Below are 18585 nucleotides of genomic sequence, written 5' to 3' on the forward strand. Positions count from 1 at the left end.
GTGCTTCACACTGCTTTTATTGGGTGGTGCAGTGCTTCCCCTTCCCCGCCCCCCTGCTGGCTCCCAAGGGTGGATGCCAGATCGGCGCAGGGTGGGGGGCGCCCCTCGCGGCTGCGCCGTAGGGGAATGGGCTGAACAGCACGGCACCGCCTGCACGGGCCGAGGGACAGGCCCAGCGTGCCCCAGTGCAGGAGCCTGCAGCCGGTCCCGCCCGTTGCTGGCATGGGCTGTGTGCGCGCCGGGCGCAGCAGGAACATCACTCCCCCGCCGCACAGCAGGGCAGCGCCGACCCCGGGGAGCCGGAGCCCCTGCCCGAAGGGACTTCCGCAGCCGTCCCGGGGGCTTCCCGACAGGCCCCACTGATGCGGGCAGAGACCCCTTCTCCTCCCCGGCAGGCACTGCCCCCGGGCCTCCAGCAGCTGCCCTGCGACCAGCCAGCCTGGCAGGTGCAGAACGCCAGGGCTACGGCCCGAGTGCGCCAGGGTGACCATGGACTCTGAGCCAATGGGCGGTGGGGAGCAGCACGAGGGCCCTGGTGCTTGAGTCACGCATGGGGCAGGCTCAGGCCTGGGGCCGCAGGCGCCACGTTACTGCCAGGAGGGGAGGCACGAGCAAGCTCTAACCCTCAGGCACGGCTGCCTGATCCTTCAGCGGCGGTGGCACAGCGCAGCCTCCCTGGCGAGGAGCCATGTGGGGCTGCCCCCCACAGGACAAGGGCTGCTACTGCCCAGGTCTCCTGCCCCGCGTGTGGGGCAGCAGGGAGAAGACTCCAGTCGGCCCTGCTGCAGCGAGCGCCGGAGGCGCCAGGCCTGGCCCGCGGGTCGCTCCGTTCGCGCTGCGGCGACGAGCCAGCTACAGGCGCAGCCTCTTAATGTCCTCGCTGCGGAAGTCGATGCGGAGGGCCAGCACCTGGCGGACCTCGGCGGGGGTGAGGCGCCAGGTCAGGGGGCCCGAGTTGGGGCCCCAGTAATCCAGGATCTCCGTCACCTGGAGGAGAAAGAGTCAAGGGTGGGGCAGACAACCCTGGGCTAGGCCGCTCTGCCCCCCGGCTCCTGGGAGGCCCCGGCCACTCCAGCAGGGGGAGGGGAGAGAAGCGCCCAGGGGGGCTCACCCTTTCCAGATTGAGGATGGTCGCCATCTGCGTGAGACGCGCAAACTTGTCCCGGATGGTCCAGGTGGTGACGGTGGTGAGATAGGCCACCAGCGACCTCAGCTCCTTGTCGAACTGCAGGCCGCCGAGCTGAGGGCAGCAGGAAAGCGCGTGACTCCTCGCGGGGGCGGGCAGAAAGCCGACAGGGCCAATGCCTCCCCCCCGCACGGTCTCCCCGGCCCCACTGCCCTGAGGGCGCTCGGCTTGGGGCTCGGAGCGGGGGAAAGGCTGGAAGTGCAGGGGAGCAGGAGGCCAAGCAGGGAAGCTGCCCGGGGTTCGGCCTGGCTGCCCCGCCCCTCCAGTGCAGGCTGGGAGGCGGCTCGGCGGCTGCTTACCCGGCTGAAGGTGGACTTGAGCACCACCTTCTCCAGCTCGATGGCAACGAGGCTGGTGCTCAGGCTGCTGAGGCTGTCGTAGATCACGGGCGAGAGCCCGGCCTGGGGAGAGAAGCCGCGTCAGGGCGCAGGGCAGGTGGCAGCGGCGCCCTGGGGGAGCCTGGGGTTAGTGTGAACAGCCCCCTTGCCGGGGCTAAAGGCCATGCTTAGAGCAGGCAGACAAGGCCAGAACCGCCCAGACACAAGGCACTCTGGCCTGGCCGGCCATCCCCGTCTGGGCTCAGTGCCAGAGGGTCAAAGCCACAGGGGGACATGGGCGCTGGAGGCCAACGATGCAGTGGGGTGGGGGGGGGAGGGGAACATGGGCGCCGGATGCAGCGGGGCGGGACCGGGCCGGGGGGGGGAGGGGAACGTGGGCGCTGGATGCAGCAGGGCGGGACCGGGACGGGGGGGGGGGGGGGGGAGGGGACGTGGGCGCCGGATGCAGCGGGGCGGGACCGGGCCGGGGGGGGGGGGGAGGGGGACGTGGGCGCCGGATGCAGCGGGGGGGAACCAGGCCGGGGGGTGGGGGGAGGGGGACGTGGGCGCCGGATGCAGCGGGGCGGAACCAGGCCCAGCCTGCAGGCCGAGGCTGTCCGGGCGGGAGAACGCACCTTGAACTCGGCCATTTGCTGCTCCAGGTTCATGATGAACTGCTGGACCCAGGGGTCGTTGGCCTCGTAGTCGTTGAACTCTTCCTGGCGTTGGAGCAGAGGCAGGGCGGGTTAGAGGCTGCTCAGCCCTCCGCCAAGAGGGAGCAGCCCTGGGGACGCTGTGCCAAAGCAGGCGCCTTTCCTGCTCAGCTGGGTCCCCACGTGGGGGCCCGGAGAGAGGACGGGTCCCGCCTGCCCTGGGCCCAGCACGCAGGCCGGTCGATAGCACCTGGAGCGTGTCGCCAAGCGAGTGCAGGGGGAGGGAAAGCTGGGGACCATGGATTGCCTGGGGCACAGGAAGGACCCCCCCCCCATGGACTCCTAGGGCTGGCAGGGCCCTCGCGAGGTCATTGAGTCCAGTCCCCTGCCACCCGGCAGGGCCCAGCACCGTCTGACCATCCCTGGAAGTGTCTGTCCAGCCTGCTCTTCAATCGCTCCAGGGACGGGGATTCCACAGCCCCCCCAGGCCACTTATTCCAGTGTTTTACCACCCTGACAGGCAGGAAGTGTCTCCAACCCCCTCACCCCTCGTGCTGCAGTTTCAGCCCCGTGCCGAGGCCGAGGGGAGCTCACCTCCTCGATGTTATGGGAGACGGAAAGGAAGAGGTTGATCCAGGGTTTCACCTGCGGTTTGACCGCTGTGCTGTTCAGCTCACTGAGTCCTTCCTGGGGAGAGGACGCGGCCGAGGGCTGAGCACACGAGTCCAATGAACAGCCACGAAACCGCGCTGCCGAGCCTCCCTGGCCTGTCCGCGGGGAGCGCGCCCTCCAGAGGGGCCACAACGCCAGGAGAGCCTGGCACGGGACGGCAGGGCATGGGACCCAGGCCAGCGCCGGGGAGGGGCAGGCCTGGCCACGGCCGGGAGCGGTGTCGGTGGGGGCCTAGGGACGGTGTCGGCCACTGCACGGCTCCGGCGCCAGGCAGACTGCGCACGGCTCCGGAGCCGGGCTCGGTGGGACGCAGGGGTCACACAGCGGGACGCTTCGCCCCAGGCGGCTACTATTTCGACAGGCCTCTGGGCATCTGCGCCGGCAGCTGCCCTTCCCCCGGCTGGGGGCGTCCGGCTTCGCTGCCTCCTCCCCGGCGATACCAAGGCAGCTCAGCTCGAAGCTTCCTGCTTGGTTTCCACAGGAGGCTGCAGCCCTCGAGCCCGCCAAGGCCCCCAGAGAGGGAGAAGGGAGATCTGAGAACGTGGGGCCCTTCCGGGGGGGTCTCACCAAGCACTCAGCCCAAGGGGAATCACTCTCCAGCTGCTCTGCAGCGCCCCTTGAATGCTGGCTCCTGCCCAGCCACGAGGCCGCACTGTAAAGTCCCACCCGGCCCACGGAAACCGCTTCCTCCCCCTCCGCTACAGCTGGCCCCCTGCACCGTCGTACCCGAGCCAGCACAGACCCCGGACGGCTGGGAGTTCAGCTCCGAGCCAGGCGAGCGGCAAGGCCGGGCTGCCTCCAGGCCACACACCCCGGAGCCCGGCGAGCAGCTCACCTGCAGCAGATCTCGGAACTTGTTCGACACGGCGGCCATGTCGGCCAGGCAGCTGTCGATCTTGGCCTCGGCTTGCTCGCCCCCGAAGCCCTGGCTCAGCAGCTTGGTACAGTCGCTCTGCAGGAGAGAGAGGCAGGCTGCAAGCGACGGGACACTCGGCGCGCTCAGAATTGGCCCGGCCGCGCCGGTCGGCTCTTTGGGGCAGGGCTGGTCTTTTAGTCTGTGTTTGTACAGCACCCAGCTCCGGAACACAACCCCCCGCAGGCGCTAGCACAGAACACTTCGTGCCTGCCCACGGGTGGGATATGGTGGCCAAGGGCCGGCCACAGTCGGGAGAGGCCGGAGCGACTCTCAGAAGGTTCAAGAGCATCCAACCCCAGACGTGGAGAAACGATCTCCATGGTACCGAGGGACACTCACAGGCGGGGGCAGAGGCATTCTCCTAGCGAGTGCACGGCGGAGCTCCGGCTCTGCGGGTGCTTTTAGCATCTTCCAAGGTCTCACAAACGAGCCCTGGGCCGGGCGAGATTTCAGCCCGGGCCACCGAGAGTTCGGGACAGGACTTGTCCCCACGTGAAAGGCTACGAGTCTCCGGCTGCACAGCGCCACCAGCAATAGGGTCATCACTGACGTGTGTGTCTTTGGGAGTCGCACCCTGGAGCCCGTCACAGAGTGGCCGCTTGCCGCGCTCGGAGCTGGACAGATGGCACCAGGAGTCCCTGCCCCACACGGCTTGCCAGGTGCACACCGTCCCCTTCCCCCGCTGGCAGTCTCAGCACCCCATCTGCAGCAGCAGCCCCTGGATTTGGCCAGGAACATGCCCCTAAAATATGGAGATATACCTACACCGAGCTCCTAGAGCTGGCAGGGACCTCGAGACGTCAGCGAGTCCAGTCCCCCGCCCTCGCAGCAGGACCAAGCACCAGCCCTGACAGATTTGCTCCCAATCCCTAAATGGCCCCCTCAAGGATTGAACTCACAACCCTGGGTTTAGCAGGCCAATGCTCAAACCACTGAACTGTCCGGGAGCGGACGGGAAGGCTGCACGTAAAGGTGCCAGACGTTACCTCCAGCGTCTTCTTCAGGGTCATGATGTTTTCGCTGCAGACCTCCACGTTGTTTAAGGTCACCTGGAAGAAGGAGAAAGGAGCAGCCCAGGCGGCTGCAGCGCACAAGCACAGAAGACACGGTCCGTCCCCATGTCCTACCCACCCTCCCCACACCGCTGCTTCGCCTAGCCAGGTGTCCGAGTGACAGCTCCGCCCCACTGCTGCGGGATGTCCCGCCAAGGTGTGGGGCATGGCACGGAGACGCCCAGGGCCAGCCGCTTACGCACAGGACAGATCAGCTGCCACACAGACGGCCAGGAGAGCGGCGCTGAAAGCAGGGCCCCGAACACCAGGCAGCTGGGAGCAGACGTTCCCCTGCTCTGTGACAAGCCTCATGAAAGCACTGGCACAGGGGCTGTGTGGCTCATCGCCGCTTGGCGTGCATGGCAGCGCGATGCCAGGATGTGGCGGAGACAGGAAAACGAGGGTGGACGGGGGAGCGCCGACGGGTGGGGGAGCAGCGGGGAGAGTGCTGACAGGTAGGGGCAGGGGAGCGGTGGGGGGAGTGCTGATGGGCTGGTGTGGGAGCGCCGACGGGCGGGGGGAGTACTGACGGGCAGGGGCAGGAGCGCCGACGGGCGGGGGAGCGGCGGGGGGAGTACTGACGGGCGGGGGCAGCGCTGACGGGCGGGGGAGCGGCGGGGGGAGTACTGACGGGCAGGGGCAGCGCCAACGGGCGGGGGAGTGGCGGGGGGAGTACCGACGGGCAGGGGCAGCGCTGACAGGCGGGGGCGGGGGAGCGCTGACGGGTTAAGCACTTTGCTGCAGGAAAGCCAGAGCCCCGTGTCCCATCGGCATGGGGAGGGCACGCATGGCTGGCGTCTACACAGCCCTCTCCAGGCCTGGCGTGAGCGAGGGAGCCAGGCGGGCAATGCCAGTCCCCGCGTTCCCAGCCACGGTGGCTCGCGATCGTCTGCGGCTCAGCGTGCCAGGTGGAGCAGTTTGGGGGCCCTCCCCCAGGCGATGCCGCCTCAGCTGCCTGGTGGAGTCAGAGGTCTCCCTGCCCGGCCCAGCTCTCAGCCCATGGCCACGGGACGGACTTTGTGGCTCTGGGGTTGTAGCTACTCAAGCGCCTCCCTTTCCCCCCAGAAGGGCGCTCACCAGGAACGACTGCTTGGCCTCGTCGGTGCTCTCGATGCCTTTCGTGTCAAACTTGCCCTGCTGCAGGCTGCTGTGCATGATGCTCACCGCGCTGGTCACCCCTCTCTGGATGTCTTGGAAGGTGGTGGCCGGGAAGCCCAGCCTCAGCTTGGTGGACAGAACCTCCCTGGGGACAGAGGGCCGCGGGGCCTTAGTACCAAGCCAAGCCGGGGAGCGTGAAGCCCTAGGCCAAGTCCGGCAGCACAAGCACGGCCCTGCTCCCACAGCTCACCAGGGACCGACCGACGGGACGCGACACGGCCCCGTTCTGCCAGGACGTTGCCTGACTGCACGTTGGCTGGCTAGAAGAGGCGCTCAACAGGCCAGCACCCGCCTGGGCTAACGGCCAACAGCCAGGAGAGCCTCAGCACCCGAAAACAGGTCTGATGATGCCCCTTTCTGGGAGCCGGCGGGTGAGCTCGCCTGACACACAAGGCTCGCTCCAAAGCCTCGGAGCGCAGCTAGGAAGTGTCCTAGGGCGACGTCACAGGATACAAAATCCTTCTGTCATCAGAATCCAACCCAGCGGCTTGCTCCAATTCCATAACCCGTCCTGATCCTCCCTTGGCTCTGGGGTGGACACTGGCCCGTGCAGGAACCTCCCACTAGCTTGTGCGGGGGTGGGACATTAACGTATGGAACACTGGGCACGTTAACGGAAGTTGTGGAATCCCCATCGCTGGAGATAGAGGAGCAGGTTGGGCAGACACGTCAGAGACGGTCAGACAGCGCTTGGTCCTGCCGCGAGGGCCTCTCAAGAGCTCTGCCCGTTCTAGGATTCGATATTTTGCTTCAGACGATGCTTTTAGGGCAGGTCCACACTACGCAGAAGACTGACCTTCGGGAGGTCAATCTTCTAGCGCCACTAAATCGAACGCTGAGGGCAGCGCCAGCCGGCGACCTGTGCTCCCGTCAGCCTCCCGCTGCGTAGACGCCGCGGTGGCTCGGCTTCCGGCCCGCCGAATCCAGCTCGGCATTGTGTGTGGCTGGAAGACGCACCTTCAGACGAGCTACCCGGGCTAGTGTTGACCCAGGCTCGTTCTGTCACCGAAGCGCACTTCAGCGAGACGGGGCCCACAGCACAAGCGAACAGGAGCACGGCGCCAGGCCACGCGAGCACAAGAGCTAGACGCAGCGTAATGTTGCGCCGGCGGTGGGCGCTCAGCGCTGACGGGCGCGACTAAGGAGACAGACTCGGCTATGTAGCAACTCGCCCGGCAACTCCTGGCGTAACATTCCCCTCGGCTCACGGCAGGAGCCGGGCTCTCGAGTAGCAAACCGAACCTGGGAGGAGCTGAGCGGCTCAGCAAAGCAGCCGGGGCGCCTGCCGGCGCGCCTCCATCCCCAGCTCTCGCCCACGGGGGCTGGGCGCAGCAGCACCGGGACACCGGTCCCTTCCGTATTCGCTCCGGCTGCTGCGGCCTCAGGGTGCCGGACAGGCCGGGCGCCCCCGTTCCCACGCATCGGGCGCTCAGGCCCTGGCAGCGAGAGCCGGTCCAGGGAACCTCGCAGGCAGCGAGGGGCTCTCGGGGGAACCCCGGCCAGCGGCCCAGCACAGCACCATTGTGCAAGCCCCACGCAGGTGTCCTCCCGCCCGTCTGACATGTCGGGTCTTGTGGCTCCCACGCGCCCTGCCAGGCCCTGGCCAGGTCCAAGGGCAGCTTCTCCAGAGAGAGGCTTGCGGGGAGCAGCACGGGAAGCCGAAAGCCCTACACGCAGGAACCACCAGATGCAACAAAACCAGCTCCCAGCCGGGGGAGTCAGTTACGGGCATTTCCGGTTGCCTTGTCTATGTTCTCCCAGCCCCTTCCGTCCTGTGGGCAGCCCCCGCCCCCGAGAGGCCGGCAGGCAGCCTGCCCCTACCTGAAGTCGGACTCCAGCTCGGCGGTGGAGTGGTTGATCATGGCGCAGAGACAGTCGATGCTGGAGCTGGACAGGGCGCGCCCGATGCACTTCTTCACGATGTAGAAGACGTCGTCCACCATGCTGGAGGTCAGCTGGCCCTTCTCACACGTGTCCATAGCAACGGCCTGGAGGGAAAGCCAACTCCCAGTGGGCGAGGGACCCTCGGAAACATCCCGCCCCCTTCCCGCAGGCCCCCTGCCCCATCCCGGCCCATGTGAACTTGGCCAGGCCAACAAGGCTGATGCTCCTGCTTTAGTGAGATGTGCCAGGGGGCTGCTACCAGCCCCAGCCAGCCAGGACCCCGGTTCCCCGATTCCTCATGCCCCCGGGGGCTCCTGGCCCCAAGAGCACCACCAGCAGCACTCGAGTTTGCCTTCCACAGCCCGGCCAGGTGCAGCCCTGCGCCCGTCCGGCTGCAAGCCTTAGCTGGGCAGAGTGCCCTGCCGCCCCGGCGCTGGGCTGGGGAGCTCGCGAAGGAGCACATGGCTGGTGCGAAACAGTTCCCAGGGGCCCCGAGATGGTTTCCTGCGGGGGAGAGGGACGAGGGAGTCTCCCCACGCAGCATGGGGCAGCGGCGGGTTTCCAGGCGGGTCCCCGGGCCAGGCCGGGCGCAGGCCCCACCTTGTTGACGGTCTCCCGCATGAAGTACTGCTCCATGGTGATGTAGCAGCCGATCAGCTCCTGCATGGTGCGGCTCAGCAGGCAGTTGTTCAGCAGCTTGTCCAAGGACGTCTGGTGGGCTGCAGAGCGCGAGCCGGAATCACCACCCGTGGCAGCTCCCCCAGCATGGCCCCCCACCCCTCTGCAGGGCCGCAGCCGCCTGCCCGAGCGGCGACAGACGGGCCCTGCTGCCAGGGAGGAAGCGCGCGTCCGAGCCGCCCCGCAAAGCACAGCGGACTCCAGGGCGCCCGGCAGAGCCCCTTGGGAGCGCACTGAGCGGAGGGGCTGGCTATTCAGTTATGCGGCCAGGGCAACATGGAACTCGCCCCGAGGGAGAGGTGCTTCCCAGCAGGCCCGGTCCCGCTGTGGCTGAGGGGTCTGGAGGACGCCAGGTGGCAGGACGGGATCCGGGGACTCCCGCGGTGACACTGAGCGCCGGGGGGAGGAGAGGAGACTAAAGTTAACTGCCCTTCGTTTACATTCCCCGCCCCCGCTCGCCAGCCTACGTGCACTCGGCCGAGAGATTTACCTTCCGCTGTCTGCACCGGAAAGGGGGCTGCTCGCTGGACAGTGATGGCCAGGCCCACTGGGGGAGAGGGAGGGGGCAATTGCCCCAGAACCTGGCAACGTAAAGGGCCTGAGGCCACTGGTGCCGTAGCAAGAGGCCCCGGCCCTTTCAGCTGCCGCTGGAGCACTGTGCGGCGTGAGACTCTGGGAGCAGGGGGGCGCAGTCTGTGCAGCACCGAGGGCTGGCTGTCTCCAACCCCACCCTTTCTGGGAGCACAGAGCTGCCCCCTTTCCCCCCTCGCCAGGGGCCCACACAGGCTGCTGGCTGCCCTTGCCACGGCTCCCAAACTAGGACCTGCGCAGAGCGAGGGGGTCACGTGCTCCCGGATCCCCGCAGTCTCCAGCGACTGCACCAGAGAAGCGGCAGCGGGAGCCAGGCCATCGGCCGGGGCGGAAGTGGTGGTAGCGGACATGCTGCAGTCTAGCCACTAAGATTTGTAGTGGATACATCATTAAACCATTTTTCACATCCCCAGTAGCCAGGACATCCCCCGCCCGACTGGGCCCTGGGGGGCAGTTCCCTGTGCAGGCCCCCTGCCAACTGTCCAGGAGGAGGCCAAGCTCCAAGGGCCCAGGCCACGCAGGAGGCTGGATGGCTGAAACACCACTGGGAAGACGGGGATCACCGTCCACACGGGCCAGTTCTCCAGGGTCCAGATGCTGCCTTCAGCGCGCAGCTCCAAGCAGCCCCCGCGCCCCCCGCCGTGCCAGCGCCCTGGCGTGCGAGGGATTACCTTGCCTGACCTCCTCTGGGGCCATGGAGTCGCCCACCTCGAAGTCGGAGCTGACGCGCCTCTTGAGGAATCGGAGGTACAGCTCGCTGCGGGCGTTCATCAGGCTGACCTCGGTTAAAACGGGGTCCAGTTCCCTGCCGGGGGCCGAGGGAGAAGCAATGCAGCAAGCGCGCCTCCGCCTCACACTCAGCCCCCGCCCTCGCCGAGTACCCGCCATGGAACAGGATGAGCCGCGCCGAGGTCGCCGTGCTCAGGAGCCTGGCGTGGGCCGTGGAATCGGCGCCACGGGAAGGACTCGGCTGTATGTGCAGGGCACGGGCCTGCGTGGTATCTGGCGCCACTTCCAATGGCTGACATCCGGGGCAGTGAACAATTGAAGCACCCGAGGAGCAGGGAACCCAGTATCTCAGTTCGGCAGAGCGCTGTGCCCAGACCCCTGCCGGGACTTGCTGCGCGGGGAAATCCAGCACTTCCCCCCAGTAAGAGTCACCATCTCCCTCATCGGCAGAGGGCCTGCAGATCCGGCCCCAGCCTGCTGAGCCTTCCGGCAAGCCAGGCGGCACTGAAGGGGCACCGCGTGGGGATTCTACGCGTGGCGACCGTGAAGCCTGCAGCGCATGGAAAGCGTGAGCGCCAGACCCACCACGTGGCGGGAGAGGGCAGCTAGTTCATCGCTTCCTGTACCTCGGCTCGACCTTCTCCGTCGCCGAACTTCGCACCAGGCTGTTCTGAACGAGCTGGAACTGCCATGAGAGCAGGAGAGCCATCACTGCCGCCGCCCCGGCCCCAGCTCAGCGCCCCGCCGAGCCCCGCCTGCCAAGGGGCCACTGGCCCAGGGCGGGGGGCCTCACAGACAGGCCTGCGCGGGAAAGCCTGCACGCCCTGCTCCCCAGGCGGGGCGCGGCGAGGACCAGGCCAGGCAGCGCTAGCGCAGACAGGGACAGCGAGGCTGCAGCTGGCTGGGGGTCCCTGACAGAGGCAGATACATGGGCTAGCTCAGAACGCCCTCCCAGGCTGCCCCCTTCCTGAGGCTCTGCCAGCCGGAGTCAGCCAGGGCCCCTCCACCTGCTCACCAGGCCTCGAGCTGTATCAAGCGCAGGCCACGCAGGGCCCAGCCGGGCGGCACAGAGCATGCCCCTGCCAGAGGCCTATGGGATGCTGGAGAGCGGCCGGGGAGGAGGCGGGGCACTGGCTCTAGGCACCGCCCACCGCTCTCACCTGCCGGTGATAGTCCCTCTGCTTGATGAACTTGTCCACCACCTTCTCCACCTGTCGGTCGCACTCCCCCTGCAGGTGCCGGATGAGGGTGAACAGCCGCCCCGGCCCGTAGTAGGTCTCCACGATGGGCTGGTGGGTCTCCACGATGCGCGCGATCCCTGTCGGACGACCGGGGGAGGGGCGTTTTCACGGGAAGCCCCAGGCAGGGCACTTGGCCCACCCCGCCCGAGGCCTGGGCTGCGGCACTGACCCAGGGCGCAGGAAGGGCACCCAGCACCCCCAGCCCCCGGCTTGTCCTCTCACCTCACGCCCCGAGAGGGAGCCCAACCTCCACACGGCTGCCACGCCGCAAGAGCCCCAGGCCCGCTCTGCGCCTCTCCCGACAGACGCCCCGGGAGCCTGCCCGGTGGCCCTGCATCCCACCCCACGGCCGGGCTCCCAGCGGCAGCGAAGCGCGCCAAGGGGAGGGAGGCGTGGCAGCAGCCCAGCCCCGGGTGAGAGCAAAACTGAAGAGACCAGTGCCCCCTGCTGGCCACAGATGGCCCAACACCCTAGCCAGGTCCTGGGCCCAGAACCCTCCATCCCAGCCAGCCCTGCCCCCCACAGCCAGAAAGGAGAGCGTTGCTGGTCCCTGTCCGGGCCCCGCCCTCGGGGAACACTGCCAGGCAGCCGGAGCCGGACTGTCCGGGGGGGTTACCTTCAAAAAGGAGAGTCAGCGCGTCTGCAAAGATGACGGCCGCCCTGCGGTCACTCATGTCCGTCCCCAGCACCAGCCCCAGGTTCTCCTCGGCTTTGGTAGCGACCTAGCCCAGGGAAGGAAGGGCCAGGATGGGTCTGGCACAGCCCCCTCGCGAGGGAGATGTCTGCCCTCCTGCCCCACAGGCCTTGCCTCTAGCCACACCTGCTTGTTCCACCCTCCCTGCCCCCAGGGCCTGGACAGCCTCCTTGGCTCCCCGGGTAGGGCCGGTGACACCTCTAGCACAGACAGGTGGATCTGGCTGTGCTAGGCAAACAGGGCCCCTGCAGGTCCCCGTTTGGCTTCATTCAGCCCTGGGTACCCGCCTAATTCCCCTTGACACCACCGGGGGCACCCCCCAGGCTTTCTGGGGGAGAGAAAGCAACCCAGCAAGATGGCCAGCTCTGGGAGAGATTGACCCCCACCCCACCCCAAGGGATCACCGGACCTGACCCCCACGTGGAGCGCACCAGCTGAGACGGACCTGGTACAGTGCAGGTCGGGCTGGGTGCAAGCAGCAAAGCACCATCTCCAATGTGACTGGCCAGCCAAGCCTTCCTCCCCCCCCCTCGAGCACAAAGAGCCAGGAGCGCGCTCACCAGGCCCAGGCTCGTCTCACGGATTCAGGGACTAGATGCCCTGGGGCCAAGCTCTGAGCCCCGAACAGCCCGGGTGGCTCTCGCTTCCCTGCACGGGGCTCGGCCCAGGCGGGCACCCCCACCTGTTCGCAGAGGTACTCGGAGAACTTGCTCAGCCCCTCCTCGTGCAAGCCCAGCAGTGGGAAGATCTTGAAGAACCGCTCCACCTGCGGCAGGTCTCCTTGCTGCGTGGCCACGGCGAATTTCTCAGTCACTATGGTCTTCAGGCGCTGCTCCGCCTCCTGCAGGAGCTTCAGGTTGGCGTCAATCACGCTGCCTGTTCAGGGGGCACTGCTGTATTGGTGCCAGGCTCCAGGCTGGCAGTCAGGAGCCAGACAGCCTGGAGGGAGACAGGCCCCCGGCTCGCCTCCGTTCTCCCCCCAAGCACCCAGCAGCGTAGACCGAGAGGTACAGCAAGGGGGGAGGGGCTTTTCCAGCTCCAGGGGCCTCACAGGTAGATTATCGTCCCCTCGAGGGAAAACCTAACCCGGGTTAAAACACAGGAGCAGCCTGCGATGAGCACGCCCGCCCTCCCTCTGCCACTGGCCCTCACACCTGTCTCCACCATGCCTGGCCAGTCAGACCCGCCTTTGAAATCCCAATGGCATGCCTAGTCCTTGGGACAACAGAGGGGCTGTTAACAACAGAGGGGCTGTTAACCGCAATGGCCACTACACGGCCCACGGCTGGCCGTGTTCCTCCTGGCTCCTTAGGCGCTCACCCCCACCAGACCACAGAGCACCCCGTGTGTTTAGCAAGAGGGAAGGATGCACGTCTCCCCTCCCCCACCAATGCCCAGGTGCAGCAGCTGGGAGCAAAGGAACGGGGAGAGGGTTGGAAACAGCCAGTTCAGCCTCATTCTGCTGCTGCGTGGGGACAGACTGAACTGCAGCTCGGGCAGGTCCTGGAGCGATTCCCAGCAATACCAGATAGGGAAGCCCCTGGGAAGTCTGAATGGCAGAGGGCAGGGAGAGGAGAGACCGCGTCTCACTCCGAGAAGCCAGAGGGCGATAGGCACGAGAGCCAGTTTGCACGAGGAATGTAAATAATCGTCTCATTAGCTAACCAGTGAAACGACTCTAATTGTAACACTGAACCGGCCAACTGCCGGCCAAGCCTGGGTCACTCTGATACAGCTGGGGAGGGGAGGGTCCTGTCGGCCTGCCCCGAGTCAGACCAGGTCGGGGTCAGGGCATGGCTGGGGCCCCCACTGTCTGCCCCACGCAGCGGCACACATGCTACGAGCTGGCTCCCAGGGCTCACTGGATCAGGCTGCCAGCCCCACTGCGGTATCGATCTCTGCAGAGCCCGCAGGGCGGCAGCCGGCTCCCCGGGAGCGCACGCCGGGAGGGAAGAGTTTCACTGTAACAGAAACCAGCAAGCTGATGCGCATCAGTGAGCCATGCGAACGGTTAAACTCTTCCCTCCCTAGTTTATAGAGATTTAGGGCCAGAAGGGACCCTTCCAATTAGTCTGCCAGTGGCCTTTTCGGTAACTTGCCACCTTAGCCTGTCAGCTGGGCTGGCCTGGCCTGGCAATGCTTTCACCGAACTATACCCCGAAGTATCCAGCATTGACTAGCTACCCCAGGCACTGCTGACCAGCTCCATAGTCACACCCTTTGTTCACACCCCCCTGGGCTTCAGCTCCTTTGCTCTGGACACAGCGATCGCCTCTCAAGGCAGGAGTGCTCCGGTACCTTATTAATCAGCCCCACCTGGGCAGCACCTACCCTCCTTGCCCTGCCGGCTCAGCTCAATGACCGATTTGTCCAGAGACAGGTAGCGGTGGATATGAGCCGCTGCTTGTTCATAATCCTCATTCCTTAATGCCGTTTGAACCCCGTCCATGCAGAACTTCAGGTCCAAGATGTCATCAGCTCGCTGGATGGCTTGATAGAGGCGGTTCTGCAAGAAAACCAGCAGTGAAGAGTCCCCTTCTGGGGCGGGGGAGACGAGGGTATGGCCGGAAGGGAAGACGAGGCTACCAAAGATGATGGGGCTACTCAGAGCTGAGCAAAAAAATGCTTGAGTGAGCTCAAGTGCTGAGCGAAAAGCTTGAGTTGGAACAAATGACCTAAAAACTTTCCCAGGGCTGGAGCAGGTGTCTGTTGGAGGGGGGGAGGATAAGGCAGCCACTGAAGGTGGGTGTGGTCCCGCAGCGGCCTAAGGGGTAAGGCATCAGCCTAGCGAGCTGACCTTGTGTTTTCCAAACGGCCAACCTGTATTCCAGAATCCAGCCTTCTATTAAGTCCATCCAGCCAAAGTGCAGCTGGACCGGAAAAGCCACCCGTAAACTGCACAGAGGTGAGCACAGACTACAGGCGTCAGCCTGCAATACCCCACTTTGATGTGCGCAGGGGACTGCGCTGCACGCTGAAAGCTGGGATCTGTCATATCTGCCTCGGTACAAAGAAGATGGCAGCCTCAGACAACAGTCCGGGCCTCTGAGGTCCATGTCTACCTCCACGGTTTCAGCCTACTCCTTGCAGGACTCCAGGAGCGAGGTGGGGAGGAACGTTATCTGACCAGCCCACATAGACGGGGATTTCCCTATGTTTTGTGTATGCTGGTACTGCCTAGGATGTCCCAGGCCCCGCGCTAGGTGCAGTATACGCCCCGAACAAAACAGGGCTCCGTTTCAGCTCCTCTCTTCCACACGAGCGAAGAGCTCACACCCGTGTCTCAGCGGCTCACCCACACACAGCAGAGTGCGCTCCGCCCCAAGCTCCCCCCTTGTCCCGTTACCTTGGCAAGATCAAGCTGCCGAACTTTACTGCTGACGTTCTCAGCCAGGTTGCAAGTGAAGGTGATCATTCCAGCCAACTGCCTGGCGTCCCCCTCAATCAGCTGCAGGTTGGGCCTGGAGACAGAGGCAGGGACCATTGGTCACGCATGCAAAAAGCTGATACAAAGCAGCAGTGCATTCTGCCACGCGTATACACCCCTGCCCCTGCAAGCATCTGAGTCTCTCGCGCCTCAGGAACTGCGGCTTCCTTTCCCTGAGGCTGAGCCAAATGAAAGAGAGCGAGGAAGAAGGCAGCAGCACATCCAGGCCTGCCCAATGGCTGTCTCCCTTGTAGAGGGGGCGTAGTCAGAGTAATGAGCTGACCTTATGTTTTCTGGAACTGCCGTGTATTCCAGAACCCAAGTATAATTGAGAATTGAACTCTTATGATCAGAAACAGAATGAACCAGAGGTAAGTAGATGCAGGGATGCCTGTCCAAGTCTCGACACCCTGAACCAGGACCGAAGAGGCATACCACTTCCATTCATATGAATGGGGTGTTGATTCTTAAACCTACTGTTAACAATTTGAATGTAATTTCTATTGACCATTTCTCTACTGATCAGTGCACAAGTGGGACAATTATGAAGAATTTCACAATCTACTGTGAATGGCAGCTCATTTTGCTGTCTCAGATGGTTACAGCATAGGAGAAGTTCACTATCTCCCCCCAGCAAACTGACGGTCTAGTCATCTTTTTCATGGACCTTTCATTTCAAAGTGCTTTCCAGACAGAGAGTTGCTTCCTCAGACTGAAATGCAGCTTCTTTTGTAGTAGAAGGAAGCAGCTGCTGACCAGCGTAAGGCCACACTACACGGACACAGCTGACATCCAGCTGAAGCTACGGTTTGCTCCCTTTTGTAACCAAAGTATCAGCCCAGGTGGTACTAGCTTTATCCCGCAGGGTTAAACTGGATCACTAACCCCAGGCGATGAAGCGTGACCATCTTGCTCTCTACCGTGTTCTGTTGCTCCAGAAGCGCCTCCAGCTCTTCCACCACCCCTTTCTGGAAAAGAAAGCAGCCCCGTATCACATCGTGCCCCAGCAGGACTGGATCTGCCCTTCCGCTTGCCCCCATTTAATGAGTTAAACTTAATGGGATTTTACATCTCTAAACGCCACTAACTAAGAACCAAACTCTGTGCATCAAATCAGGTGCGTGTATAATGCTCAACCTGGGGCCTCTGGAGCTTAGCGCAGGAACCTCTATGGCGTGGGCTAAAAGCCAGCTGGCTCCCAGCTAAGGCTGCAGAGCAAACTCCTCTCTCACTGTAAGTGGTCTAAATGCCTCTAGCTGGGACAGTGACCCATGCCCAGTAGGTGTGTAGGTTACACGTGAGCCAAGCAAGGCACTAAAGCTTCGGAGAGCTCACCTGCCAGTGCAACCCTTCAAAAGCCCCAATAGTCCATCCGAATCCAACTATATTTGCGCCCTGTCTATTTCCAAAGGCCAGTTCTGGGCGACTAAGCTGCCTAACATGAGCCAGTTAGAGTTCACCAAGGTGCTCCCAGATTTAGAAGAAGGGAATGCTGCAGAGGCAGTACAGTCAGTCAGGGCTGGAACAGATGGTCAAGGAAGCATTTAACATTGTTCTATAGCAATCTTTCCTAGCCCCCGAATGAACGCCTGGCAAAGAGACATTGGTCTTTTTGGTCAGAGGCTTTATCGCCATCACATCGGGTGTAAAGGGAGCAGGAGTATTTGACTAACGTGACCACGGCTGCACTAGAATCACCTGAACAGAACAAGCGGCGAGGAGTCCTGTGGCACCTGCTAGACTAACTGAAGTGTTGGAGCAGAAGCTTCCGTGGGCAAAGACCCACTTGGTCAGATGCATGCGGAACAGTTTGGAAAACAGCTGGTCTGTTGATTTTGGAAGGTTGAGTCTTCCCATCCCTCCCAAAGGAAGCCAGAGATATTGACAGTCTGGCAGAGAGGATGGGCCAAGGGGGGGGGGGTCCGTCTGGCGGGGGGGGGGCAGGAGGACGGGGGGAGGGCCAAGGAGGGGGCAGGAGAACGGGGGGGGCCAATGGGGGTCCCATCTCCCGGGGGGGGGGGGCGGCCTGTCTCCCGGGGGGGGGGGCGGCCTGTCTCCCGGGGGGGGGGGCGGCCTGTCTCCCGGGGGGGGCCCCACCTCCTCCTCGCACAGGCGGCCGTAGGCGGCCTCCAGCTCCGGCAGGTCGGTGAGCGAGCGGATCCGCTCCATGGAGAGGGACGAGGCGGCTCCTTCCCCCCCCGGCGGCCTGAGACCCGAGCCAGCCGCCGCCATCTTTGGTTCCGGGTGACACCGTCACTTCCGGGAGAAGCAGAGGCCCCGGCGGCGGTTCGGGTTGTCCCCACGGGCGCCTGAGCGGCGCATGCTCCCGCGGCCTCTCGGTTAGCGCTGGCGCGGCGGGGCGGGGCGGGGCGGGGCTGCCGGGTAGGCGCCAGGCGAGGGGCGCCCCCCTTCTTTTGGGGGGATTCGCTCAGGCGGCGAGCGGGCAGCCCCTGCGTCGCGCGCGCCGGGCCGCGGGAAGGCCCAGGGGGCGGGGCAGGGCTGAGCGCGCGCTGGGCTGATGGCGGAGCGGGCTGGGGCCCGGCTGGCGGCCTAGGGCAGCGAGTGAATCCGCCGCCATCCGCGCGGGGAGCGGGGCCGCCGCCTGTGCCGCAGCGCCGGGTAGGGGAGCGCGGCGGGCCGCGGCGGCGGGGCGGGGTATGGGCCGCGCTGCGCCCCCGGGGCGCCCCAGCCACCGCCCGACGGCGCGGCCCCCCCCCCCCCCGGCTCCGGGCGGAGAGGCGGGGGGAGGGGAGAGCGCCGAGATGTGGGGGGACTGCAGGGCGCCGGCTGGGGGGCGGATCGGGCAATGGAGGGGGAAGGTGTCACTGGAAGTGTGTGCGGGCGGGGCTGGGGGAGCGGGGAGCCTGCCCCTTCCTCTCCTCCTCGGGGAGCTGCTTGCACGTGGTCGCCTGCTGCCGGCCCTGTGTGTGCTGCGTCCCGGCGCCTTGCCGGGCTTTGCTGGGCCCGGGGCGAAGCCAGGCCTGCTCCTTAGGTGGGGGATGGGGACTCCCCGGAAGCCAAGTATTTCCGAGGGAGGAGGCCTCGATGCCCGTGCACCTCCAGGCCTGTAAACGAGTCCGGTGTTAAGAGTAGCCTCAGACGCTGCCCCGTGTGTTGGTTTTCCTCCCCCTGTGGCCTTTGTTTTGTTCCAAACGGGTTTTTCCCCTTGTGTTGCTGTGTGAAAGGTCCACAGGGATCTTGTCTTCCCACAGGGAAGTGGAACTGACCACACTGTGGGTGCTGAAATGCACAAAGCACACTGGAAAATAATCGTTTAATACTAGTGATCTTATTCATCCTCAGAAGCAGGAATGGAGTAAAATGCACAGGGAACCAGGACTGAAGTTAATTTGTCCTTGCAAGTGCCAAGGACCTGTGCAATTTCAG

At 64.8% G+C, this 18585-nt stretch overlaps 3 protein-coding genes across 3 annotated transcripts in view; 2 read left to right on the top strand and 1 right to left on the bottom strand.

The window, feature by feature from the left end:
- Window positions 1–18585, top strand: part of CFDP1 (craniofacial development protein 1) — a 192089-nt gene that overhangs the window by 792 nt on the left and 172712 nt on the right. The gene's annotated exons all lie outside the window — the stretch shown is intronic.
- COG4 (component of oligomeric golgi complex 4) lies at window positions 2–17469 on the bottom strand. The gene is made up of 19 exons (XM_075940595.1): window positions 17296–17469; window positions 16084–16166; window positions 15118–15232; window positions 14103–14277; window positions 12454–12647; window positions 11694–11799; window positions 10997–11154; window positions 10463–10521; window positions 9779–9912; window positions 8439–8557; window positions 7776–7942; window positions 5874–6039; window positions 4731–4793; window positions 3664–3780; window positions 2751–2843; window positions 2139–2222; window positions 1486–1587; window positions 1112–1240; window positions 2–987 (listed from the first exon to the last, which is right to left on the bottom strand). Exons 1-19 carry the CDS (start codon window positions 17428–17430, stop codon window positions 853–855), a joined length of 2334 nt encoding a protein of 777 aa, XP_075796710.1. The 5' UTR covers window positions 17431–17469; the 3' UTR covers window positions 2–852.
- The window catches only part of SF3B3 (splicing factor 3b subunit 3), a 37185-nt gene continuing 36257 nt past the window's right edge, over window positions 17658–18585 (top strand). Inside the window, exon 1 of the mRNA XM_075940588.1 lies at window positions 17658–17817. The gene's annotated coding sequence lies outside the window, so the exon portion shown is untranslated. The remainder of the gene's footprint in view (window positions 17818–18585) is intronic.

Source organism: Pelodiscus sinensis, chromosome 12 (genome assembly GCF_049634645.1).
Source record: "Pelodiscus sinensis isolate JC-2024 chromosome 12, ASM4963464v1, whole genome shotgun sequence".
NCBI lineage: Eukaryota > Metazoa > Chordata > Testudines > Trionychidae > Pelodiscus > Pelodiscus sinensis.